Genomic DNA, 26,806 nt, shown 5'->3' with positions numbered 1-26,806 from the left:
GGAGAAAAAAAAACCCCTCAGACATACAAAATGTGTGAGTATGGGGCGAGGGGACTTTATTTCACTTCAACCTCCTGCAGAAAGGGCCGATCCCTCCGTTTCTCCTTGGTTGGAAGGCAACACCCCAGCCCTAGCTCGCAATGCAGGTAGCGAGAGCAGAGCCAGCTCCCAGCGCGCCTCTGCTTTCGGGGTTGCTGCGAGCTGTCCGGGACCGGACCGTGCACGCCGGAAGATTTGCTGTTTAATCTATTTAAACGGCTGCATGTCGCTGTCGTTGTCGTGCACCGGGGCTGGAGGAGTCCAGGCTGCAGGGGGGTGCTTGTCCTGCGTGCTCCCAGGACGGAGGCCTCTGGGATAATGAGGATTAGGGTCAGGGTTGGGGTTAGGGCGAGGGGGTTAAAAAGGCAAAGCAGGCCTGAGATGACTTGAGCTCCACCTGGCGCAAGCCCCCCCACCCCGTTTTCTGGCATCCTGCAGACGCAGCCGTGAGCTTTTCCCTGCCGAGCCCTCCCCGAGGTCACGCCAATGGGTCCGTTGTATGAAGCCTCAGGTGCGAGCACTGAGGCAGCTCAGCAAACCCCAAAGCATCCCCTCGAGGCCCCAGCCAAGGCACGAGCCATTGCACTAGCACGTGCTGCCTCCATCGCACGACTGCACAAATGCACAACTTCTGCGCCCACGAGACCAAACCCCTTTCTTAAACCCTGGGCTGAAGTGCACTCCTGCTTATCTGCCTTGGCCGGGGAGAGCACATCAGTTGGGGGAACAGGCCCCTTTTCCTCCCTGCTCATCCCACTAGGCTGCTTTCTGCCCCACGGGGGGGTCTGAAGCCTGGAAGTCAGAAGCCGCTCACCCCACCCCCAGGCCTTGTGCGTGCACTGATATTGCCCTGGTTACTGGCACCCTTTCAGACTGAGGTGTCATTGGGATCTCAAATTGCAGCGAGGGGCTGGCAGGCGGCCAGGGGCAGGCTATTTAAAAGCCAGCCTGTTCTGCTGTATTCAGTCTCTTTAGAAACTTCTCCAGGGGAAAAGTGTTGGGAGATCTACAAAGTGGATTTTTCTCTCTCTCTCTCTCTCTCCTTTCTCTCTCTCCTTTTTTTTTTTATTCTTTCCTTTTTTTTTTTCCATCCCCTCTCCTCCCACCTTTTTTTTTTTTTTTTTTTGACTCTCCTCCTGCAGACTTTGCACCCCACCTCCTCCCTGCCAGCAACTTTAAATCTGGAAGAGAGAGACAGAGAGGCACAGAGACAGAGGAGGGGAGAGGTAAACTCGGCCCCGGCCCAGCCCCGCAGCCCACCTCTCCGGACCTACCTGCCCCGCGGGGGGAGCAGGCTTTGCTCTGCACGCCCCCTTCCCAGGAGACTTGCTGAGGGATTTGCCTTTTTGTCTTTTTTTTGCAAGGGATTTGGCTTCTTTTTTTATTATTATTTTGTGGCTATCCCTTTTGCAAGGAATTTGCCTTTTTTTTGACTATCCCTTCTGCTAGGGATCTGCCCTCGTTTTGGGCTACCCCTTCTGCACAGGCTTCCCTTTTTTTTTCTTTTTTTTTTTTTGCAACTCTCCCTTTTGCAAGGATTTAGCCTTTTCCTGACTCTCCCTTCTGCAAGGATTTAGCTTTTTCCTGACTCTCCCTTTTGCAAAGATTTAGTCTTTTTCCGACTCTCCCTTCTGCAAAGATTTAGCCTTTTTCCAACTCTCCCTTCTGCACGGGATTTGCCTTTTTCCGACTCTCCCTTTTGCAAAGATTTAGCCTGTTCCTGACTCTCCCTTCTGCAAGGGATTTAGCCTTTTCCTGACTCTCCCTTCTGCAAAGATTTAGCCTTTTCCCGACTCTCCCTTCTGCATCCCCGTTGCAAGCAGCTAGCCGGGATGCTGCGGCGGGTGCTGGTGCTGTGCGTGTGCCTGGGCACGACGCGCAGCCTGGGCTCGCTGGTGCACTGCGAGCCGTGCGACGAGAAGGCGCTGTCGCTGTGCCCGCCCCGCCCGGCCGGCTGCGAGCTGGTCAAGGAGCCGGGCTGCGGCTGCTGCCTGACGTGCGCGCTGCCGGCCGGCCAGCCCTGCGGCGTCTACACGGAGCGCTGCGCCCAGGGGCTGCGCTGCCTGCCGCGCCCCGGCGAGGACAAGCCGCTGCACGCCCTGCTGCACGGCCGCGGGCTCTGCCTGGCCGACAAGGGCCCCGCCGACAAGGACAAGGACAAGGACAAGGACAGGGCCAAGCCCGGTGAGTACCAAGAGGCGAGGCGAGGCACGGGGGTGCGTGTGGACAGCGCTCCTGGCCACCGCGCCGTGTCGCGGGACGCCTAGGCAGCGCTGCGGCCAAATCCCGGGGTTGCGGAGTCCTAGACAGCGCTGATAGCGTGCTAGGATGGCTCGGACACAACGACTTGGTCACAAAGACAGCACTGATACACTGCATGGTCACACCGGTGTGTCGCGGGAGTCCTAGACAGCGCTGATAGCACGCTAGGATGGCTCGGACACAATGACTTGGTCACAAAGACAGCACTGATACACTGCATGGTCACACCGGTGTGTCGCGGGAGTCCTAGACAGCGCTGATAGCACGCTAGGATGGCTCGGACACAATGACTTGGTCACAAAGACAGCACTGATACACTGCATGGTCACACCGGTGTGTCACGGGAGTCCTAGACAGCGCTGATAGCGCGCTAGGGCGGCTCGGACACAACGACTTGGTCACAAAGACAGCACTGATACACTGCGTGGTCACACCGGTGTGTCGCGGGAGTCCTAGACAGCGCTGATAGCGCGCTAGGGCGGCTCGGACACAACGACTTGGTCACAAAGACAGCGCTGATACACTGCATGGTCACACCGGTGTGTCACTGGAGTCCTAGACGGCGCTGCAGGAAAATCCTGGGGTTGCCGGAGTCCTAGACAGCGCTGATAGCGCTCTAGGACGGCTCGGACACAACGACTCGGCCATGAAGACAGCACTGATACACTGTGTGGCCACACCGGTGTGTCGCGGGAGTCCTAGACAGCGCTGATAGCACGCTAGGACGGCTGCGACACGACTTGGCCACAAAGACAGCGCTGATACACTCTGCCTTGTCAAACTGTTGTGTCGTGGGAGTCCTAGACATCCTAGACATCAAAAGGGCTGGAAGGGACCTTGAAAGATCATCAAGTCCAACCCCGCTGCTCTGGGCAGGAACAGTGCCGAGATTACTGGATCCTCACGAGGGGTCTGTCCAGCCTGGGGCCAAATCCGGGGGTTGCGGGAGTCCTAGACAGCACTGATAGCACTCTTCGTGGCCAAATCATCATCTTGCAGGAGTCCTAGACAGCACTGATAGCACTCTAGGACGGCTGCAACACAATTTGGCCCTGAAGACAACATTGGTAGCACTCTTCGTGGCCAAATCCTTGTGTTGGGATAGTCGTAGAAACCCTAGACATCAAGGGCTGGAAGGGACCTTGAAAGACCATCGAGTCCAACCCCCCTGCGCTGGGCAGGAACAGTGCTGAGATCACTGGATCCCTGCAAGGGGTTTGTCCAGCCTGGGGCCAAATCCTGGGGTTGCAGTAGTTGTAGACAGCGTCGGTAGCACTCTTCGTGGCCAAATAGGTGTGTTGGAGCAGTCGCAGACATCGAGGGCTGGAAGGGACCTTGAAAGATCGTCGAGTCCAACCCCGCTGCTCTGGGCAAGACTATTGCTGAGATCAAATGAGCCCCGCAAGGTGTCCAGTCTGGGCCAGATGGTTGTGTTGCAGCAGTCATAGAAATCGCGGGCTGGAAGGGACCTTGAATTACTTGTGTTGGAGCAGTCATAGACATCAAGAGCAAGTCCCCAACCCCCCTGCTCTGGGCAGGAATATTGCTGGGATCAAATGATCCCTGCAAGGCACCTGTCCAGTCTTTGGCCAAGTTGTGTTGGAGCAGTCATAGAGAGCATTGATATCACTGCTTGTGGCTGGAGCAGTCGTAGACATCAAGGGCTGGAAAGGACCTCAGAGAAAAGGGACCTTGCAATACTTTGGAGCCATCATAGCATTGAAATCGCTCTTCATAGTCGAAGAGTTGTGTTGGAGTAGCTGTAGACATCACAGAAATCATTTTTGGTGGCCAGACAGTCGTGTGGAAGCAGTCATAGACATCACAGAAATCACTGTTCATGGACAACTGGTTGTGTTGGAGCACTCATAGGCATCAAGGGCTGGAAGGGACCGCAAAATAGCGAGTCCAGCCCACCTGCTCTGGGCAGGAATACTGAGATCAAATGATCCCTGCAAGGCGTCTGTCCAGTCTCCTCTTGAAGACTCCCAACGCTGGGGACTGCCACACCGCTTTAGGAAGTCTAGTCCAGACGGGCACCTTTACTGTAAAGGGTCATTTATTAAGATACCCCCTTGGCTGGTATAAGGGAATCACAGAAAAGGAGGGTGGAAGGGCCTCAGGGGGTCACATCCAGTCCAACCCCTGCTCCAAGCAGGACCAGCTCCAACTACATCATCCCAGACAAGGCTTTGTCGAGCCGGGTTTTAAACACCTCCAAGGATGGAGACTCCAGCACCTATGTAACCTGTTCCAGTGTTTTACTACCCTCCTTGTGAGAAAGTTTTTCCTAATATCCAACCTCAGTTTTCCTTGCTGCAGCTTGAGCCCATTGCTCCTTGTCCTGTCATCTGCCCCCACTGAGACCAGCCCAGCCCCATCCTCTTTGCAGCCCCCCTGCAGGGAGGTGAAGGCTGCTATTCAATCCCCCTCGGTCTTCCCTTCTGCAGACTCAATCAGCCCAGGTCCCCCAGCAGTCGTGTGCCCCAGCCCCCAGACTCTAACCCCATCCCCTTCCCCAGCTCTACGCTCCTCTGCCCTGGTTCCTTCCCACCTCCTCTTCCCCCTCCCCTAATCCCTGCCACTGGCAGCTAGTGCCCCATCTGCCCCCCTGCCATCCAGCCCCTGCCCTAAATGCCCCCTACACACCCCAGGCCACAAGACGGGAGTCGCTCTGCCCTGGAGGTTGCGGCCTTTGGGCCGGGGTGCGAGGGGAACAGGTGCAAGGGGAAGGGCACAGGTGCAAGGGGAAGAAAGCAAAGCCCAGGTTCGCAGGTGACAGCTGCCCGAGACATTGCAAATCCCATAGGACGCGCCGGGGTGATTCTCCGGCCCCTTTCCGCCAGGAGAAGGGGGACGAGCTGGCAAGAAAACTCCGGCTTGCAAAAGCAAAAAAACCCCAAGCAGTCATTTGCTCGGTGCCAAGCTGCTCCCAGCATCCGTGCGGCGGAGATCTGCAGGGTCACAGCTTCTCCTTTCTAACACCCCATAAATCTTGCCGCTTCAATGATGCCCCCCTCCCTTTCTGCTGCGTTGTGCGTCGTCTTTGCAAAGCACCAGCCGGATTCATTTATGCCTCGGGACAGAAAGACCCCGCTGGATTTGCCTGGGAAGGAAAAAAAAAGGTGGGGGGGAAACGTCCAGTTGGTTTTGGACTGGTTTGAAGGCAAAGAAGCCTTCCTGGCTCGTTCGGAAATGTGGACTGGGTCTGGGAAGCGATGACGCTAAGATATGGGCTGATTTCCTGTCTTGGACGCCGGTAACTGTGCAACCGTCCAGTCACGCTGAAAGTATGCGAAATATCCCACGCTCCGGTCCGGCACGTTGGCGTAACAACAGTGCCACTTGCAGACAGAGGGCACCCGCCGCCGTCCGGCGCTGCGTTTCCCTGCGAGCAGCAAGGCGGTGATTGCTCTGCCTTCCTCCACCTTCCCAAAAACCCAGCCCCGCAGCAGGTGCATTGAGAGGAGCCGCTTGTCATCCCGCTGCTCGTTTCCCGCGTTGCGCCCAGCCTGCAGACGGGGAAAGGGGTCGGGGTGGGAGGAGAGGGGTCGTGTCTTCCTACCTCATCTTGCAGGGGCTGAACTCGGCCTTTCAGAGGAGACCTGGTGGTTTAAGGGGATCATTTTGCAAGCGAGACCGTTGCAACCTGCGTTTTGGGACGGGACGTGGGGAGGAACCGGCCGGGTTAGGTCTGGGTCTGGGAGAGCGTACAAAATAACCAGGACCGAGCAGGGGAGGGAGGGACGAAAACCCCCGCTCTTGGCATTCAAGTGGTCGAGTGTAGCAGCAAAGAAGTGTATTTTCATAGGCGCGTTCCTAGGCAACGGGCGGGGAAGGAAAACGAAGTTGCACTTGAACTTTTTGGCCAGAAAACCAGGGACAGCCTGTCAGGGAAGCTGGCTGGGGCTACGGTCTATCGATGACCAAAATTGGCCCTGCGCTGGGAACTGCGGAGAAAGCGTCGGCGCTGTATAAATGAAGTGACAGAGGAGAGGGATGGAGCGAGCTGCCTATTTATTTATTCTCGCTCTTGCTGCGGCTCTGCCGAGATCCACTTTGCAGAAATATTTGTCTCGCCGTTACAGCGGAGAGACAGCGAGTGATGGAGAGCGCGGCGGGGTGGGATTCGAAGCAGGCTGGGCTGCACACCAGCTCTTTGACCTGGGGCCACGACCGTTGCTTACCCTTGGCCTCAGTTGGCTTATCTGTAAAGTGGGGATAATGATAGAATAAAGACTTCCAAGAGCCTTGCAAAAAAAAGCAGCTAGAGGCTTGCCCATGCCCCGAGCATTATTTATCATTCGTCTCTCCGGCGCTGAGCTGTCCCTGCAACGAGTGTCGTGGCATCGGACGGAGCGAGAGAGCCGCAGCCCAAGCCCGTGGTAGCTGAGCACGTGTGCAACTCGCACGCCTGTAAAGCTCGACGCAGCATCCTCTTTTTGTTTTTTTTCAAACGTGCCTGCTTTTTGCTCTTTTCGTGTCACGTTCCCCCACGTCGGCCTTCTCCGCCTGAATTGGGAGAGAGAGCGTGCAGATCCAGAGCCAGGTTCGAGTCTCCTGACTTGAAAAAGTTCATGGAAAAACAAACGTGAACCCATTTTTTTTTTCTTCCTCTCATTCCTTCTTTCTTTCAAGAATGGAAAAAAAAAAAAGAAAGAAAGAAACGGTTGGCAAGTTTCCCTGCGCGACTGCGAGCCAACGATAACCGGAGCCGGGAAGGGGGAGGGTTGCAGCTTGCTCTAAGAAAATGGATTTTGCTGCGTCAGCTGAAACCAGCCAGAGCCGAAATTTCCTGCAGCTCGTAGCTGGTTGAGTCCTTTATCTTCCCCTTGACAGATTTTGCCTCTCTCCCTCTTCCCCGTACTCGCCGCGGCCTGTTTAGCGCAGGGTCGGGCTTAACAGACACATGGCAGCTGGAAATGAGTGACCGGGAGAGGAGCGGGGCAGGTGTGCGGCTATCCGGGGTGAGCTGGGGTTAGACCGGAGGGTGAGGGTTAGGGCAAGGGGCATGAGAGCAGCGAGCTGTGCACACACGGCAGATGCAAACGTGCGCCGTCCGGGGGTTAAGGAACGAGGGGGGTGGGATGGGGATCTGCGCTGAGCGCCGAGTCCTTTGTGTGAAGCTGAGACCACTTCAAACCCTTTCCATGTCAGAGCGAAAGCTAGTAGCAACAGGCTCGCCGCTCCGGGAGCAGAAACAGGAAAAACTCCATTTTTCTTTTTGATCTAAAGTGAAAAAAAAAATTTAAAAATGGTGAAATCCATCAGGTGCAAGCAGGAAAGTTGGTTTTTGTGGCATGGGGGGGAAGGGCGGGGGCTGCTCAAACAGGAAGGGAGGGGCCTGGCTTTTGGAAAGCAGAAGCAAATTTATGAAGTCCTGGATCCAAGAGAAATTCCTGCCTAATACCAGCAGAGTTCAGCAGCAGAGAAAAGGCATGTGTGTGTGTGTGTGTGTGCGCGCGCACGTTATATGAGCAGGCCCACGTGCGCACGTGTCAGTTCACTGACCCGGGCCACGCGTGTAAATGCTGCAAACGTGCGTGCCGGCGTGTAAATGGTCTGAACTCAGTTTGATCTCACCAGCACCCTGGCCAATGTGGATGCCTTCCAGTGAACTAGGTGGCACTGCTCCAGATTAAGACCACGGTTACCGAGCATACGAGTAGTTGCACAGGCGCGGCAGCCGGCAGAGTGAAATCATTCATCGGTGCGAGTGTTTGTGGGATGTAGCCATCCTGATAGACGAGAGGGTGATGAATCAGCTCCGTGGGCATGGAGGGGGCTCGCCTCCTCTGAAGCCAGGCTCCTTTCTGATAGACAAGGATTTGTATGGGATGGTTTGGATAGGACTGATCCTGCCTCAGGCAGGGGGTTGAACTAGATATGACCTCTGGCGGTCCCTTCCAGCCCCGCTTCTCCATGATTTGTGTGATTCACAAAGCACCTGGCAGCCCCCTCACGGTCAACACCAGGCTGAACAGATGGAAAAAGGGCAGAGCTCTGTTATTCACCCATGCATGTGTGTGCCCGTATATTATTATTACTGATAACGATGCTATGTATAGCACGGCGATGTGGATACCGTACACCTGCGGGGATCAGGCTGGCAGGGTTCAGGCCGGCCAGTTTCTGTAGCCAATGGCGTGCAAGAGCACGATGTAACTAGCATCACATCTGGCCACCTTTGACCTTCATGCCTGAACGGCAAGGGGCCCATTAGCAGCGAGGTTGACCGCAAACAGCCTTGGGCATAAATCCAGTGTCACCTCTGCAACAATAGCACGATGCCATAAGCACTCTCCACTGTGTGTAGAGACACATGCATGTCTCCGTGCTGATATCCTGCATGTGCAAATACATATAGGTATATACGTGTAGCTAATCTACACACATATGCAAATATATGCATGCACATGCCTATTAGGATAGGCATGTGCATATACATATATGTATATATGTATGTATATAGGTATAGCTAGAGTACGCCAGAGGTCCATGCTATCAGGATAGGCATGTGCATATACATATATGCATATATATGTATGAGTGTGTGTGTGTAGTTAATCTACACACGTATGCAAATATATGCATGCACATGCCTATCAGGATAGACAACTGCATATCGTATATGTATATATAGGTATATATGTGTAGCTAGTGTACACTCATATGCAAATATATGCATGCACATACCTATCCAGAGGTGCATATTCACATATGTGCATGAAGGTATACATGCAGAGAGCGTGTTAGCGTTGCTAGTTCATGTTTGAATGATGGGAACACCCAGCAGCCTAGGCCGGACGCTGTGTGCCCTTCCCAAACATGGCGAGAGGAGATGTCAGCCCCAAAATGCTCCAAAAGAAGGCACTGTGAGTGGCTGTTAGTAACCACAGACGGGAGAGGGGACAGCTGAGGCCAGTGGGATTTTGCAGGGGCCCAGTCCAGCAGTGCACGCCGCTTGTTGGCTTTGAAATCATTTGCAATTTTTCTATGCATTGAAACGCCAGTGCCTTGCAGGTACTTGTGCCTGCTCGGTGGTGTCGTGGTAGTGGGTGTCTTCACGAGGCATATTCAGGGAGCAGGAGGCGTGGGACCGACCCCGCCAGACAGCCAGCTGTGGGAGAGGCAGCCAGATGTTCCACCTTCTGGCCTCCGTGGCGGAGCAGAAGATGGAGCGTGATGCTACCAGAGACGAGCCCGGGTAAATAAGGAAGGGCAGAGCTGCTCGCTGCCCCGGAAAGGAGGACAGGAAGCGTGAGCTGGCTCTCAGGGAAGCCGGGCAGGGTTTGAAGGATGGGAGGCGATGGGAGAAGCAGGCTGAGCCCAGAGATTGAGCTCATCAGATGCCTTTCAGATAAGCTGATGGGTGTTAGGGGCACCAGGGAAAAGGAGGATGTGACCGTCAGGACAGGAAATGATGAACGCCTGGATGAGACGCTGAGAAGAGAGAAGAATAAATATCTCTGGGAGCTGCTGGGCAGCAAGATTTGGAGATGGCCGGGGTGAGGGAAATGAGGCAGAGAGGACTCACAGGTCCTGGGGGACTCGGTGTCCTGGCTGCCAGATGTCCGTGCGGCTTGCAATGCCGTTGAAGTGAATTTGCTGGAGACTGAAATGGCATCTTTCTCCAGGAGGTTCAAGAGGTCCTTCCTGATCGAGTTCAGACTTTGGGCTTCCTTGTCCTTTTACGTTTCTATCAGCGTGGGCTCCTGACTCGGCCTGGCGTATACGGGGAGCTCGGAGCCTCACCTGCACGCATAGGCCTAGCGTCACCCGATCGATGGCTCTGCTTTGTTCATGCAAAACCCTTGTGTCTCTGTAGGATTTTGCATTTGCAAATGAGCATGCATATCATCTTTAACCAGGATGTTGTGGGCCTCGGTGGCAAACGTAGCCCACCCATGGTTGGAAGTGAGTCGATAAATGCAACTGGGGAGTCACGTCCCTTCCCGATGGTCCCGACGTGCCCACCCTTACTGAAGCCGGTGTGAGCTCCACGAGCCAGGGGCTCCCGGGACAGGGTCCAGCAATGCTGCTTAGCACGGCCCTCGCGGGTCTGCTCCCCTTAGGAGGTCGAGAGGCGTCTCAAACTTGATTTCCTTGTGACCCCGACACCTTGCGGGGAGGCAGCGTGCGAGTCCTCTGGATCCAGGGAGATCGGCGAGGAGCAAGCGACGGGACCCCAAGCCGTGAAGACGGGCGCCAGCGTGCTTTCCTCTTCACGAGCTATTTTCCATTGCTGCCAAACTTGAATCTCTCTTGTTTGCTCGGGGCAGGGGGGTCTCGCGAGAGCTGTTTAGCAGGTGGAATTGCAGACAGCTTTTCCCATCCCCTTTAGCCCAGATTGCTCATACTTTTCAGGGTCTCCACGCTCTGAATAACCACTCGGTGCCTTGCCCTTTCTTCCCATGCCCCCATCTCACCTGCGACCAGCGCCGTCAAATTCCTTCTTTCACTTCAAACATGGGGCAGAAACCCAGACGGGGCTGACGGGCGGCAGGTGCGCGTCCTCTGCAGATCTGGTCGATCCTGCTCCTGCGAGATGCGGCGCACAGACCATCACACCCATTGACTTCCTCGAGGATAGAAGTACCTCGAGGGCTGGAGTAGTCTCCATTGCAAGTGCTTGCAACAGCAGAGGAGGGTGCACCTTGTCTCCTGGGTTTGGTTTGCTCACTGCTTTTAGCTCTGTTGGTCGTGCTATCTCAGCGGTGGATAGTCAGGGTGGTCACATCCAAGTCGGATTGGGCCACAACTGTAGCATTATTAGTAGAAACCCAGTAGAAACCTTTCCATCTGTTGTTTGGGGGGGGGTTAATTCAAATTGAATCTATTTTTTAAACCAACAGTTGTCCTGCTGCTGCTCCAGTAACTCAAACCATCGTGGTCACAGTATGAGCTCCCGGCCGGGGCGGGGGTTGAGTAGAAAATGACTGGAAGCAAATGGGAAACAGGTTGGCCGGTTTTCATTTTCTAAGCTGGAGGAAACGCGAAAGGGTAAGAAGGAAATTTTAGGGAAAAGACGGGTCGGTCCCTGCATTTCTAATGGTTTAATACATACAGGTGTCAGGTTAAAACGATTTTTGATGCAGGTCTTTGTAGGGTTACCCGCACACATCTACTTTTTGGGTGCTTCCAGCTCCATCCAGGCGGTTTTTTTAAATATCTGCAAATGTCCAGGATTTTGCTCGGCCTCTGCTTTCCCAGCACGGCCCCAGCGAGGAGCTGCTTCGGGGCGGGGAGAGCAGGGGAAGGCAATGGAGGCCGGGGCATCACGTGCCTCTGCCTGCACCCCGGTAGCTGCAGGCAAGTAAGTGTGTGCGGGGGTGACGGTGAGCGGATCGGCGTGCAAGGGGGGCAGATGCCTTCCCAGCATCTGTCCTGACCTTACCTATTGAATCACAGAATCACAGACAACGAGGGTTGAAGGGACCTCGGGAGGTCACATCTAGTGCAACCCCTGCTCCAAGCAGGACCAGCCCCAACTACATCATCCCAGACAAGGCTTTGTCTAGCTGGGTCTTAAATACCTCCAAGGATAGAGACTGCACCACCTCTCCTAGTGCTTCCCCACCCTCCTAGTGAGAAAGTTTTTCCTAATATCCAACCCCAACTTCCCTTATTGCAAATATAATGTCGTTAAAGGGCAAGTTGACAGAGCAGATTTTCTCCTTTCCATTTACCTGCCGGAGGGTCTCCATCCAACCAGGTGGGTTGGCATCCACGTGAGTGCCTTGTACGCTCGTGACCTCTGCAACCCCAGGAGACACCCCGAGAAACCTGGCTTGGGTGAGGCGATGGAGGGGAGCCGCGGAGGTGCTAGGAGAGGTGGTGTTGAACCGGGGCGGTGGAGGTGGAGGTGGACGCGGGCGAGCACAAGGCCAGCTCCCCGGGGCCGTGCTGCAGGAAGAGGTGCTGGTAACTCCTTAGGTGACGTTTGCTCCTGGACTTGGATCCGAACCAGTGTCTTGGAGGCAAAGTGACCCGTCCCGAAACTTTATTCTTCCAAACTCGCTAATCAATTCTGAACTTTAGCATTTATTCTAAACTTTTGCGGCCACCTCTTGAACCAAAAGGTTAGCCTCTCTACTGGGATTGCTTTCGCCCCAACAACAGCCGCTGGGAAAATAGCATCTCTCCAAACAAAGTTGTGTCCTTCCTTTGCACATCTCCATTGGAGAAAATCCTGCTAAAGTCCCGTGCGATAGCCCAGAAGAGTCCAGAATTGCTTCATTATGGCTTAGAAAGATTACCCCAGCCTATCATTATGTGCTTTTATTTGTATTTAGTTTTTGGTAACAATCTCTCCCTTCCCTCAGCGCCTGGGTGTGCTCTGCTTAGTCCGTGTTGTGAATGGGTTTTATTTATTCAGAGTCTGATTTATGTCCTAACGGCGCTGCAATCCAGCCGAACCCACGTGCGCGCGTCTCGCCATCTGGAGCAAGACTGCATCACGCTCCAAGTGAGCTTTGGGAACGGCTCTACGGGGCCGGGAAGAGCCAAGTTACCGACCGTCCTAAGCTGGCATCTCCTCCCCGCGGCTGAGTCACCTGGCACCGGGCACGGAGGAAGGCGCTCTGACCCCGGCGGTGTGAGATGTCCGGGTCTCGTTCCAGTCCGCCGTCGCTCCGGGGAACAACGCGGCTGCACCCCTTTCAGGGAGCTCTTGCTGCTGTTCAGGGAGGGCATTTCCCATCGATAGCTCCAGGAGAGGAGGAGAAGGGTATGCTGGTTGAAAAAAATGTTCGTGTTTTGCTTGTCGGCGGCCAGGAGGAGAAAGCAGCGCTTCAGGTTCCCGCGACGCTCCTCTCCAAAGTTTCCATCACCTTTGACTGTAGAAGAGCCGTGAATCAGGTCTTTGCTGTTTGCCTCTTTCCCTTCTTTTTGCCCCCCACCTCGCTCTGTGCTAGTCGTGACTTCCCGAGGAAAATGTCCATTTCTCCTTCTTTTTGTAGGGCGTCTTTGTAGAAGCGGGGGACAGGCCTACCAGCTTCATGCTGCTAACATCTCCAGCCTCCGACCAAGGCAACAAAAGTATGGGTGGAAATCACTGGAAAGATGCTGCATTTAGTATTTAGTATAGGCAGGGAGCAGACGCTTTGGAGGAAGCCCTCAAGATGCAATTTGTTCTGTCGGCCTCAGGGCAGTCCGTCGGCTCTGCTAGGAGCGTTGGGTGTCCAGTCCCGCAACACCGTGCATAGGAAAGAGCGGCGCCTACGACGTTATTAGCCACCGTCACAATACGTGTATGTGGTCAAACCAGAGAGTTACTAGACTCTCCCCCAGCAGGAGAGCGCTGCACGCAGCTAAACTATATAGAGGGGACCTGCGGACCTCCTCCAAATTGCAAAAAAGCAGTGCTAACCTCATGCTCCGGTCGTCTGTGCACAGATAAGAGACAGGACCTGCACGTGCAACCCCCTGAGTCCAAATGAACTCATTCCCCTGGATGCTAAAGTAAGCTCCTTCCCTCCGCAGCTGGGCACGGGCGCCCCAAGGTCATCGGGGGAACGATCTGCATCTCAAACCCGTCCCGCGTGCACCTGCTTGTACTGGCGAGAGAGCGCCTTCCCGTGCTTTGCCCCTTGCAGTCGTGCCCGGCAGCTCACGCGGCGGGATCCTCTCCCCTGCGGATCTGCTGAGGGCACACTTCCAGAGGAGCTATTTTGGACGAAGCTTCAGAGGAAACGTGGCCCCTTTGTGTTGGGTTTTGCAGAGAAAAGCCTCCGCGGGTTGTTTCCTCCCCGCCGGGGTCCCAGGATGTGGGTGCCGGATCCTCTCGTGGAGTCAGCGTGCGCCAGCCTGGGCTGATCTGTGGGGTTTGGAGAGGGAGAAGACGTGGGTGATCATCCCGCATGTGGGATATGACTCGAGCAAGGCATGCGCGCTGTGCAGATATTCATCGGCTGTGACCCTACACTCGATGTCTGCGCCGAACCTGACAAAGCCCTCGGCTTGTAGCTCGGCCCTTCCTGCCCTGGGGTCTGCTGTAAGCGCCCCCCACTTGATCCCACTCCTCCTCTTAATCAGGCGGCGGTGGCCAAAATGCCCCAGGCGCAGCCCTAGCAGCGTGGGTTGGAAAGGGACCGACCTCTTCTTGCTCCGTGATGCGAGGGCATCCAGCCTTGAATTGCTTGGGCCTGTGCAGCTGCCGCGCGCTGCACCCGGACGTCGGCCCTAGGTTTCTTGCACCGTTGCTGTTTCTCAGCTGTCTCCCCCGTACCGAGCGCCTGCGCCGTTTCACGCGGTGCATGCACATTGCAGGCGTCCCTACGGGCTCCCAGTGTGCCCAGCCTCTGCCGTGTTATCTTCCTCGCCTTGTCGGTGTGTGCATCTCCTCCGAGTTCAGCTCTGCTGCAAACCCTGCTGACGGCTTGGATGCACGGTGCATCCTTACCCCTCCTCACCTCGCCAAAGGTGGCTCGGCTAGGGTGAGGCTCAGACCCGAGGACCGGAGCTGCGCTTGGGCCGTCGCCGAGAAGGGGAAGATCTCGGACAGCCGCTTCTCGCTCCGTCCCTGGCTGCTCCAGCTCTCGTCCGTGCCAAATGGCGCTGAGCCGCGGCGCCCCGTCCTCTTGCGGACGCGGAGGGGTTGAGATCACCGGGTGACATCATTGGGGCGTCGGTCCTGAGCAGGGACCGAGCGCTCGCCGCGTGAGGCCTCGTCCTCCTGCATCCCCGCTCGGTCTCCTGCCTCCCGCCCCACGTCCACCTGGCTTCTTCCCCCTTCCAGCTCCATGACGAACGGGGTCATTCATTCCCATCGCTTCTGCATGTGGGGCCCCTCCGGCCTGGCAGGGTTTCCGTAACGAGCCCGTCCTTGTCCGGGCCTGTTATCTTAGTTGTGCGAGCTGCCTCTGTCCAGGCCGATCCCCGCGCAGGCTCCCGAGCTCGCTCGAGCCATTTGCTTGCATGCGACCGAGAGGCAAAAGGCAGGTACAACTCTGCAAGCGGATGGGCTGTGCGTTTCTGTGCTCACCTGCAGGGCAGTAGCTTGGACTTAGCAATCGGTCACTGAGATTTGCTCCTTGGGTTGATCCAGCCCAACCTGTAGGAGCCTCCGAGCGAGTCGGACAGGGCTCACCATCTGCCCTGCAGCCACGGTGGGCGACAGCCCCCCACGCACACGCGTGTGCGACGGGCTTCCTTTGCACCTGAACAGTCAGGGAGCTTGCAGCATAACTTAAACGAGGAAAAAAAGAAGAGGGTTGGCTTACTCATTTGTGGCCCGCCCGCCATAAAGGCCAGCGACCTAAAACCTGCGGCATCAAGCGCAGAAATTGCATGACGTTTAGGCGCTCAGAGGTCTTAGGCTCATCCGCCTGGGAGCCCATCCCCGTCTCCCTTTGCCCTCGCCAAACCGGCGCCACCAACCCGGGGAAGAGACAATGATTCCCAGGCGGGCACTTAGGAAACGGCGCGCCGAGCTCGGTGAACCGTGGACACGCCGCCGCGCTGGGCATGTGCTGAGCACTAGCAATGGGGTTGCATCTATGTCTTGCATCGGGGGCCGTGGAGCGACTCTCCTGCCAGGATCCCAGCTGCAGCCCCGCGTGGGGAACACCGAGTCACGTAGGGGAGGTTTTCCTTGCAGCCGTCAAGGCTGGAGCCTGGAACGAGCGCTCGGATCCTGCTGTCCCTGGCCGGGCGCCCGGAGCAGGGCTGGTCCGGTGTCTTGCCAAGCAGCAGATCCACCCGGTGCCTGGGGTCTCTGCGCTGGACGGGCTCCGGGAGCAAATGGGCCCGTCCCTGCGCTGAGCAGCGTCGCCATGCCCTGGATCTCATCTGTTATCTCCACGGGGAAAATGCTGAGAAAGTTTAGCCGCAAATCTCCTGATGGCCAAGGTCTCATTTCCCCATGTGCCCATGAGGGTCTCATTGCAGCTTGCTTTTCATAGACTCAGAGAAAACGAGGGTTGAAGGGAGCTTGGGAGGTCACATCTAGTGCAACCCCTGCTCCAAGCAGGACCGGCCCCAACTCCGTCATCCCAGCCAGGATTATTTTCCCCCCTAAAAACAAAAGTTGGGGCAAGGAGTCAGCTCCTTGCCCTGGGAAGTCCAGGACCCTCTTGCTGCCGGTGCCAGGAGAGGGCTGGGTGTCTTGCAAAGCAGATCCGCCCTCCCCAAAGACACTTCGACCCCTTCCCCATCCCCGAGGGCTGCCGGCTTGCACACCCAGCCCCGGGGCACGGGGGGAAAAGCAGCCAGACACTTTTGTGGCAAATAAAGACGAGCAGGGAGGAGTGCGGGGAGCTGGGCAGATGCCAGGCACTTCCAGCACCTTCCTCCGCACGCAAACCCCGACCCCCGGTGCCTTCACAGGGCTTCGGCTCTGCCGTCTTGTCACCGGGAGGATGCGGGGCTTGGCCCAGCCGTGTCCCCGCTCTCCGGGTTTGGCGCGGGGACAAATTCCAGGTCTACAAAATTGCTTCGACTCACTGTACTTTCTAAAGCTAGGGTCAGCCGCGTGCCGCCGGCGCCGCCTTCAGAAAGGACAAGGGATATGTAGCCGTAGCTAACTTGTTTCTCTCCTTTCCCCCCAAATTAAAGCAGGCCTCAAAGGGCGCAGAGCCTCGCGTCCTTCCACGGGAATGGGAGCGACCTCGGCACGGACGTTACCCGGGTTAAACGGGCCAAGGGCTCCTCTCTCCTCCGGGTGCTGGTTTTCGGCAGAAATGCTCTCTTTGGGTAGTAGAGCACCGGGTACATCGTCCTCCATCGAAAGGGTCGGGTCTTGGTCACGGGCAGGATGCTGGACCAAGTGCATCGATGGGGCTGCACCTCCTCGTCTCCTCTCTGCCTCCGGAGACAGCGGTCTGTGGGGCCGACCCACGGGGAGATGGGTTGGTTTCCTCAAGAGGACGGTTATTTGGCCGTACGCTCCTCTTTTCCTGCCTGGACTTCGAGTCGGAGCAGCAAAGAGCCCCTAATTTATTACAGCTGGCCAGGGTCTTTATTAAAGGGGCACATTTGCACCCCGCGTTTAGGTTTTGTGAATGGGAGCTTGCAGGCGCGATGCTAAGGACGGTTGTGCGAATAAGAAAAGACGCGGCGTCCGCCTCTCGTGGCAGCGCTGGAAACCCGGATGGCAGCACCCCGCCGTAGAGATCGCTGAGACTCGCTGGGCCTGGCAGGACGCAGGCGGGTTGCAAACGGGCTGCTCTCGGGGTGCTGGCGCTGATGCTCAGTGGGTCTCCGTGCCGTGCGTGAAGGATTTCGGGGTCTCCTCGGGTTGCACGGGTTCAGCGCGGGGTGCAAACTGGGACGGGGACGATGCTCCCGAGGTCCCCAAGCTTCCCGAAACCGGGGCACGGCTGGCCGCGTGTGGACAAGGGTTCGGCCAAACCAAAGGCGCGTGGTGCCACCTCCTGGTCGGCTCATGGATTGCTCCGCCGTCGCGTCATCCCGGTGCAGATAGCCCCGGGCTTGCAAAAACCCCTCGGTAGAAAATAATCCCCCACCATCAGCTCCCCCCACAACCACTAACACTGGACCCAAACTACTTCTTCACCTCCCGTCCGCCGCTCTCCGGCAGGGTCGCCGGTCCGTCCACTCTGCTCCCCGCCAGAAGCGCCTGCTTCGGTGCGGCGGTGAAAATACCCCCGGTATTTCCCTTGATGGGGTTTGGGGGGCTTGAGAAGGACCAGGAAATCATTCTTGCACTGGAAACAGTCTTTCTCGCACCCTTAGCTCAGGTTGGGGGCGGTCACCCAACTTCAGTCAGTCCTTTTGATAATAAGAGGCGCAGCCTGATGGGCCCAACGCCTTGTATTTCTGCATGAATTGTTCTGGGCCCTGTTTTCCTCCGGTCCCGCGCTCGGGCGGTTTCTCTGTCACCGGCGGAGGTGCTGCCGAAGCATCATCGCTGGCCTTTTGGGAATGTATCGCAGGGGGTCCTACGGCCTCCAGAGGCTAGGACTTTATTCAAATTTAGACCCCAAAATAACTCTCTTTTACTCCGGTGGCTGCATGAAAGGTCACAAGTCAGCTAAGTATAGGCTGTCACCAACTCGCTCCTATATATAACCGCTCAGGAGGCTTGACGACATCTCATCTGTTAAAGCCATACCGGCCAAGGGATCACGGCATCCAAAAGGTCTCCCGATATATTTAGGGGCAACTACAATAGGTAAAGCGGCAGCTCTGTTCCCAGCAGGAGCGTTTTGCGGCCAGGGGAGTTCGTTAGCACTCGGCGCCATTAATATTGGTGCTGGAAGGTAGGAATTTAGACGGCGCCGGATGCCACGGCCCTGCGGAGAGCGTAGATATCCTGCGCGGGGAGCTCGCAGCCATCGCGGACGTGCAGCCACCTCCGAGCGGGGACTTAACCCTGTTCTGCATCAACCGTGCTACCCAGGAGGTCTTAAAAAGACAGCCATCCTCCGGTAGTTGAGCCATGGTAGGAGTTGGCCATCTCTGCCAAACTCATGGAAGGGCAACGGTCCGTCCCAAGACTTGGTAGGCGCTCAGCCTAGTGGGATGGAGGCTTGCATGGCCAACTCCCCAACCTGAATGGCCATTGCCCGTTGGCAGTAGGGTCAACCACAAATGCCTTATGGTGGGTAGGACCTACGGGTAACTCCTCTGCTATGCGGCAGATAAAATATCCTTGTGCACCACAGATCCCGTGGGTGCAGAGACCATGCATATTATTTCACCGTAATGACTGGGGTGGCCTATATCTGCAGCATGCAGTCCAGTGTCCAGAGAGGTTCGTTCTCGTTGGAGCCCTGTGTGGATGCTCCAGGCGACGAAAAAAGGGGCTGACCTTTCTAGGAAGGGACACAGAGTCTTATGTGGGCTTACGAAGCAAAGTGGGGTGCATAAAGCTGGCGAGCAGTGGGTAGACGAGGCCCCGCGTGCTCACGCTGCACCCTCCCTTTCTCCCTCCAGACAAGGAGTCCCGAGAGCATGAGGAGCCGACCACCTCGGAGATGACGGAGGAGACCTACGCGCCCAAGGGATACCGGCCCAAGCACCCGCGCCTCTCCGAGCTGAAGGCCGAGGCCCTGAAGAAGGACCGCAGGAAGAAGTTGACTTCGAGCAAGTTTGTCGGCGCGGCGGAGAACACGGCGCACCCCCGGGTCGCTGCCCCCGAGCTGAGGCCAGAGTTTGAGCTGGTGAGTGGCCTTAAGTCTTGCGTGGGCCCTTTCCACAGCACGCCTCCTTCCCCTTCTTGCGTCCTTTCCTTTTCTCTCTCCCATTTTCCCTGCACCCGTAGAGAAGGCTTGGGCTGCTCCGGCGCCTGGTCTGCTTGGTGGGAAGAGCAAGCTGGAAAGCACAGAGCTGTGTCCCAGCCTCAGCCTGGGGGGTTCATCCCTCCCGGGTGACCCCGGATGGGACGGGGTGTCTTCAGGCCGGTTGGGTCGGGACGGCGGGGCTCACCCTGGTTGTCACCTCTCGGCAGGGTCCTTGCCGCAGACAGATGGAGGCATCGCTGCAAGAGCTCAAAACTAGCCAGCGGATGATCCCCAGAGCCGTGCACCTTCCCAACTGCGACAGGAAGGGTTTCTACAAGAGGAAACAGGTAGCGTCTTCACCAGAAGCCAGTGCAGCCCCGTTTCGGGGTCCGATTCGGGGGAGGGGAGGGTAACCCCCTCTATCTCAGGGGGCACAAATCTGCTAAAGCCGGGATCTTCAGGCAGCAGTCGGTGGATAATCATGGCGATACTGCGCCGGTTGTCGAATGCCGTGGTGCCTGAGATGGACAAAATGCCAGAGAAAGGAAGGATTGTTTTCCTCCATTTTCTAGCTGGGAAACTAGGAGTTTTGCTCGCACGGTCCCACTCTGCAACCCTTTGTCCATCTCCATGAGCAGCCCCTTAGCTCGCCCCCCGACCCCAGCTGCAGTCCAGGTCGCCCTCGAGCAAGTCCCCGCTAGCCTATCCCTCATTGCCGTCTGCTCTAACTTCATTCAACTGCAGAAATGCATGGCGAATGGAGGCAGACAAGGTTCTTTGGGTATATCTGATATGTTTGATTAGACCCGCTCAAATTGTTGGAAAAATTCTTCTCCGCAAGCTTTCGGGTATCAATCCCCTTTGTCCGAAAGCTTGCAAAGAAGTTTCCCAATGATTTGAGTCGGTCTAATCAAAGATATCGCATTTAGCCAAGCAACCTGGTCTGCCTGTGTCCTTAGACCAACACGGCTACCATCTGCACCCCGGACTAATCGAGGGAAATCCTTGTGGTAGAGACACCCCAAGTGACTTAGTGTCATAGAAAAGGAGGGTTGGGAGGGAGCTCAGGAGGTCACGTCTAGTCCAACCCCTGCTGCAAGCAGGACCAGCCCCAACTCCATCATCCCAGACTTTACCCAATGCCACCAGGCAAAAATTGAGCTCAGGTCTCCCAAGTCAGCCTTGCCTGAAGGACTGCTTGCAGGTTCCCCCCGTGCGCGCTCGCCGTGCCTGTCTCTGACGTCTCCCCGCGTCTCTCCCCAGTGCAAGCCGTCCCGAGGCCGGAAGCGCGGGCTGTGCTGGTGCGTGGACAAGTACGGCCTGAAGCTGCCAGGGAGCGGGTACGTGTCCGGAGACCTGCAGTGCCACCACTTCGACAGCAGCAACACCGAGTGAACCCCCCGCCGAGACCTCCCCGACCCCCGTGCCTCCCCGCGCCCCGGACTCGGACTCCTTTCATCTCATTTTTAAATAAAAAGAAACAAGCTGAAGAACCTGAGAACCTTGGAATCGACAGTCCGTCCTCGACCTCGGCGACGGCGGCGACAGAGACTGACAGAGGACAGGAAAGGAGGAGCAGAAAGACAAGCCAGTGGCTTCCTCCACGCCTCATCCCTGCTCCCCGCGACTCCCCCGGCCACGGCTCCCCGCTCCCCGCCGAGGAGCGGAGCCAGCACGAGCCTGTAGGAATTGCTCGAAAGCACTTGAGTTGGTGTTTTGCTCTTGTGGGTTGCTTTGATTTTTTACTATTCCTTCATTTTTTAATTTTTTGTCCCGGATTAGCTAGCCGCTTCCCCCGTGGTCTCTAGAGAAGACGGAGGAGCCCCGCCACGAGCAACACTCCCGCTCCTTCCACTCGAGTCCCTTCTTCCCCTTCCCATCTCCTCTGCTAGGACTTGAGTGGCTTTGATTTTTCTCCTCCTCTCTATCAATATATCTATAGCCATAGATATATGCAGATTGTTGGGGGGTCATAGATAGCCTTTTATATACCTTTTTTTAATGGTTTGCCTTATGCGAGGGAGCAGGTCAGCGGCGCGGACGCCAACCAAATGCATCGGTAGACTTTCGGAAAAACAACCCCGCCTTCCCGATCCCTCGGGGGAAAGGGGTGGCGTCCCTTAAGCAGGAGATCGTATTTCCTGGCACATGTGACTCTGTTGAGCTGTTCTCCATCAGCGTGGGGACGTCCGTGGTCTGTCGCCTCCTTGCAAAACCGGCCCCTGGCCCGAACACCGGTGCTTTCAACTTCAAGTGCAGAGCCGTTCCCTCGACCCATCTCCCGGGCTTGTCGCAGACAAACGTCCCTTGCAAATCGACCGCGACAGTTCAAGCCCGTGCATTACTGAAGGGGTTGCGGGATTGGGGCGTTCCTCAGCCACCCCGGCACCATTTATGTCACGATGATGATGAAGATGAAGACGGTGATGGAGAGAAACTAATGACATTTTTAATTGCCCATCCAAATAGGTGTTTGCCCCAGGCCAAGATGCTGTTTCAAGGCTGGCGAATGCTATACACCCATGCACACACAGATACGTGCAAGCCCGTATCTATTTTTTCCCCTAGTCCAGTGTTCAGACACCCCTTTCAAGGCTCCTACAGACGGTTTCCATTCGCTCCGTACAGTCAGAGCCCCCCAAGCTCGACCCGAGCAAACCGGGGGGCCTCAGGGCATGTAAATCCAATGGACTCAAGCTGCTTCTCCAGGCTTAGACAGACCGCGACATCCTTGGGACTCTTACTTTTCTTCTTGACTCTTGAGACTGTTTCTTCTCTTATTTCACCACGACAAGGGTCTTGGCTAGGTTTGCTTCCACGGAGATCCTGCAGGAAATAAAACAGCCCTCCAGGGAAAGGAGCAATGGGCTCAATCCTTGCTTTGGAGACCTACTAGCGATTAAGAAACCTCTCCCTGTTGCTAGTTGTCTGAGTGTGCAGACACGCACGTGTACACGAGACAGCGACTGTTCCCTCCCAGACGAGGATTGCCGTGCGACGGGCCGGGAGCACGGCCGGACGACGCGCTGACACCCGGCAGAAGAAGGATGCCCGCTGCGAGCGCAGGTCAAAGGGAACCGGCGAGCCTCCGTGAGGGATGATAGCTTTGTGCTAAAGGGACACGGGTCCAGCTCTGTCTCCCTCCCGCCCTGGACCTAGGAGGCAGCTTCTCTTCTGGTTTCACTCTGGATTGCATTGGCGCGGGAGGTTGGGTGGAGGGGAGCAGAGGAGCGGGCTTCTTGGCGAGTCCCGGGTGTGAAACAGGGCTGCCGGGTGGCCTCGAAAGGCCTCGTTCTGCGGCCTTGGGGCAGAAGGATTGAGGAGGCTTTGAACCATGCTCCTTGTTCCCCGGTGCTACGGAGGGTCCTGCCAGGCCTCCAGCAGACCTCGAGAGCGGCCTCCGGGCTGCTCTACCTCGTCCTCTGCAAAAAAGCCTCGTGCACCGTGCTCCGGTCCATCTCCTCGCCGGCTGGGCGTATTGCACAGCGGCCTTGGAGGTTCCCTGAATTGGGGGGGATGCTCGGGGGGCACTTTTTCTGCACCTGCAAAGACCCCTCTCTGCTGCTGCGCTTGTGTGAAGGGTCCTTAGTGTCACTGGGATCAGGACCAAGCCACGTGAATAGCAGAGAGGAGAAAAATGGCAGGAACACCCCCCCCCGACCCATCTCCATCACCAGGGATGGGGATTTCCTGAGGGTCTCACTCCTGGCTGTCACATCCACTGGGTTGCATCCAGCAAGGTGCCTAAACCGCTGCACACCAGAGAGGCTGGTCGCCACATACAAAGCCAGGGCCTAGCTCAGCGTCCGCCTCTCCCCCCTACAAGGTGCGGGGCTGTGCAGATCCAGTCTCCCTCGGTGCCGCTTTCCCTGCATGCATTACCGCAGGCATCTCCGGGGTCAGAGCAGGAGTTTTTGGGTGGTGATGGAGGGCGTTGGAGGGGATCGGGGATGCTCCAGCTTGGCAGCGGTGGGAGAAAGGGTGGATGGCTTGGAAAGGGGTTGAGTAGTGGGGCAAAGAGAAAGCCCCTCCTTGAGAGAGGGCCGTGCCCCAGGCATGATGGCGTCCCATGGGTAGGCCTTCCCTTCTCTCTTCCTCCGACTGTCCCCACGAGACCACTCTCGCCTGCCTATGGCCAGTACCACCCTCGTCCGAGACGCCTCCCTTTCCCCTCTCTCTCTTGTTCTTTTCTTTATCTATCTATCTATCTATCTATCTATCTATCTATCTTTTTTTTAATTGTATTTTATTTCTCAAAACTTGAAAGCCTTTGGCTGCATGGGGAGGATCCTGCCTGGTCTGGCATGGGGTCGAGCTGTGGTTGTGGTCAGGGGAAGGCAGCGGTGTGACTCCCAGCTGTGCTGGGACCCTGTAGCTTTTGTCCCGAGACCGCTCCGGGATGCGCTTCTGGGGCCTGCTTGAGGCTGGGCTTGACCCCCAGGCTCTGGGTCAAGCCCTGATCCTGACCCCTGCCTCTATGGGGTGGACTCCTGCAAGGGGCAGAGAGCAGGATGCGTCCCTCTGACCGATGGGCAATAGGAAGTGGAAATGGAGGCTGGTCCCTAGACCAGAAAACACAGGCAGTAGCCAAGAGAAACCACCCCTGCACCGATGTGTGCACACGTGGGTGCACGCAGGTGTGTCCCCAGGTAACCAGTGCTCTCTAAGAGGCGGCTGCCACCTTCTAGCCCCTTAGGAGTCTTCTCCCCCTCTGAAATCAGCCCACGAGATCCTCTGCCCTGTGGCTCGGGCTGCAAAGCCCATCTGTGCGCGCGGTGCTGCCCAGGGCAGCTTTGGCCCATTGAAAATACCCTGCTGCTTTTCAGACCTGGGAAGGCTCGAATGACCTGTCGTGCCGAGCTCCCGGCGCGTGGGTCTGCAAGGGGCTGAGAGCGGGTTTGTCCGCACGCAGGGGGGAGACCCCAGGAGAGGCAGCACCGTGCGGCCGCTGGACCTGTGCACACAGCTGCAGGGCTGACTTCTGCTGAGCGAGAGGCGTCCGTGGTGCACTGACCACGTCACTCCCCATGTTCGAGCAGCCTCTGCAGGGTCCTTCCTGATGATCCTCTGCCCTCCAGTTTGCTATGGGAGGGATCCCAAGTCCCCTCAGTCTCCTCTGCCTCCTTGAGGAAGGTGTCCCACGCACCGTCCAGGGTCTTGCAGGGGGAAAGCCGGTGCTTGCCTTGCCTTCTCCTTCAACCGCTGTGCTAGCCAAAGAGCAGCGGGGCGGGCGGCAGCCCGAAGGAAGGGCTCCCTGGGGTTCGGACGCATCGGGAACAGCCTTTCCAAGCAAGGGGGTGCAGACAGCTCCTCACCCGCTGGGTTATCCCTTGTCTGTGCTGCAGCGGACACTCTGATTTTATTTTTATTTTTTTTTATAAAAACCACTAGTACAAGAGCATTTTGCACTATTTCTCCTCCCTCTCTGTCCTGCCCCGCCTCTCTCTTTGGTGTTTTTCCTTAATGGCGTGCGTATATTTAAACCCTCGACAATTCACCTCGATTCCAGACAGCTGTCCTGGTAAGCAGCAGCTCGGCTCACCACGTGATGCACTGCGCTGACTCCCACCTGCCCCGCCACCGCCCGGGTACCGTCCTTCCACCGTACCGTTATAGCCCATTATAGCACAGTTGTTAACACACCGGATTTGGAGGTTCCTGCCTGGTTTTATCTTTAAGCAATACTCACTACACATTTTTACGGTAGCTCTTTATAGCTTTACATACATACAGTAGCTCTGATTTCTTTTTTTTTTTTTTTTTTTTTTTCAGTAAATGAGAAATATTCATAATCTTACTGGTGGAGAAAGAAAAAAAAATTAAAAAAAAAAACAAAAACCACAAGTTTGTGAAAAACAGACCATGGAAGAGGAGCGTACTGCTCTGTTTTAGCGTTTTGTACTTTAAAAAAAAAAGAAAAACAAGAAAAAATCTCACATTTTATTAAAGTGACGACCGCTGTATACTATTTATTCAACTTATAATTTATGTTACTCTTTGATCTTTGTCTTTTCTCATGACAAAGCATTTATTTAATAAAGTTATGCATTCAGTTAGCTTGTGCGCATGTGTGTGTGCATGTCCCCTCCGGATGGGTGGGGAGGGGTCTGGCTGGACCGGGAAGAGATTTGGGGAGAGGAGGAAGGAAAGAAATCAGCCAGCCCAAGAGTGAATGTAGGGGAGAGTTTACGGGCCCTTACGCGCTGAGGTGGGAGCCAGACAGAGCACGTTTCTGGGGGCAGACAACCGCAGCTGCGGGGTGGCCTGGTCCTTCGGCAACACATCTGGGACTGATCTTTCTCAACGGGTGTCAGGTAAATTGTCCCTTGGAGCTGGCGCCGTTGGGCTGTTCGCGCCAAGCCAACGGGAGCTGGCAAAGCCTTCCTGAAGGTGAGGCCTGGGGAGCTGGGAACAGGACGGATGCATCCTAGACAGCTCAGAAAAACCAGGCTCTGCTCCCAAATACGACCCGCGACCCTACTGCACCCAATGCAACAGCCTTTGCATGGGCTGGCGGCTTGCTCTTCTTCCATAGCACGATCCCCTGCTTCCCTGGGCATCCTTGAGACACGCTCACATCCTCCCTCCTCACACGCTTCACAGGACAAACGCCCTTCCGCATTTAGCCCCTCCGTCGGAGGCCTTGGGTTCAACACGTACTAAACTCCTGTGTCTCCTGCTGATTCCCACAGCAGCAGGTCCAGAGACCAGATGTCTGAGCACCGATGTCCCCACCACCCAGCTCCGCCAACCTCTGCATGCAGGCCTGCCTTGTAAAGTGCTCCCCACCCAGTAACAATCCCAGAGCACCCCTTAGCCTTTGCAGAGGGTCATTTTCCCCCAAAGCACCACCCAGACACCCAGCACAACCCCACTGGGGGCCAAGTCGGTGCTGTGCCCCCCACGTGCAGCTGCAGTGGATGGACCAGGCCCAGACTACATGTGGCCGCTGGGCCAAGGCTCAGGTGTGCTGCTGCTGGTAACTTGTCTCCTTTAATGGTGGAAGTGACCCCAAAGGAGAGTGAGTTAGACTGGACCCCCTTCGCTAGAGTTAATTAGACTGGACTGGGCAAAGCACGGAGAGATTAACCAGCCCAGCCTGCGGAAAGGAGAGACGCTGCCAGTCTCCAACCAGAGCCTCGGCGCTGGAGAAGCAGAACGTGCTGCCCGTCAAGCACCTGGGCACGAAGGGATCAAATTCCCGCATTTCCCACGTTGCAAGGCATTAGCAAGAGCCAGAGCGGACGTGCCCCTGACCCAAGTCGTGTGGGTAGGTGTGCTCTCTTTTATTCGACCAACTAAATAGTTGGGGAAATTGT

The 26,806-nt window shown here is 56.4% G+C and overlaps 1 protein-coding gene across 1 annotated transcript; it reads left to right on the top strand.

Moving 5' to 3' along the window:
- The first annotated feature begins 995 nt into the window (after positions 1-995).
- On the top strand, positions 996-25,543 carry IGFBP5 (insulin like growth factor binding protein 5). The gene is made up of 4 exons (XM_006258888.4): positions 996-2,223; positions 19,201-19,427; positions 19,715-19,834; positions 20,751-25,543. The coding sequence occupies exons 1-4, from the start codon at positions 1,872-1,874 to the stop codon at positions 20,880-20,882; spliced, it is 831 nt and encodes a 276-aa protein (XP_006258950.1). The 5' UTR covers positions 996-1,871; the 3' UTR covers positions 20,883-25,543.
- The last annotated feature ends 1,263 nt before the right edge of the window (positions 25,544-26,806 follow it).

The sequence above is a fragment of the Alligator mississippiensis genome, chromosome 4, assembly GCF_030867095.1.
Source record: "Alligator mississippiensis isolate rAllMis1 chromosome 4, rAllMis1, whole genome shotgun sequence".
NCBI lineage: Eukaryota > Metazoa > Chordata > Crocodylia > Alligatoridae > Alligator > Alligator mississippiensis.
Note: the sequence above shows the minus strand (reverse complement) of the source record. Positions and strands in the feature narration are given on the sequence as shown.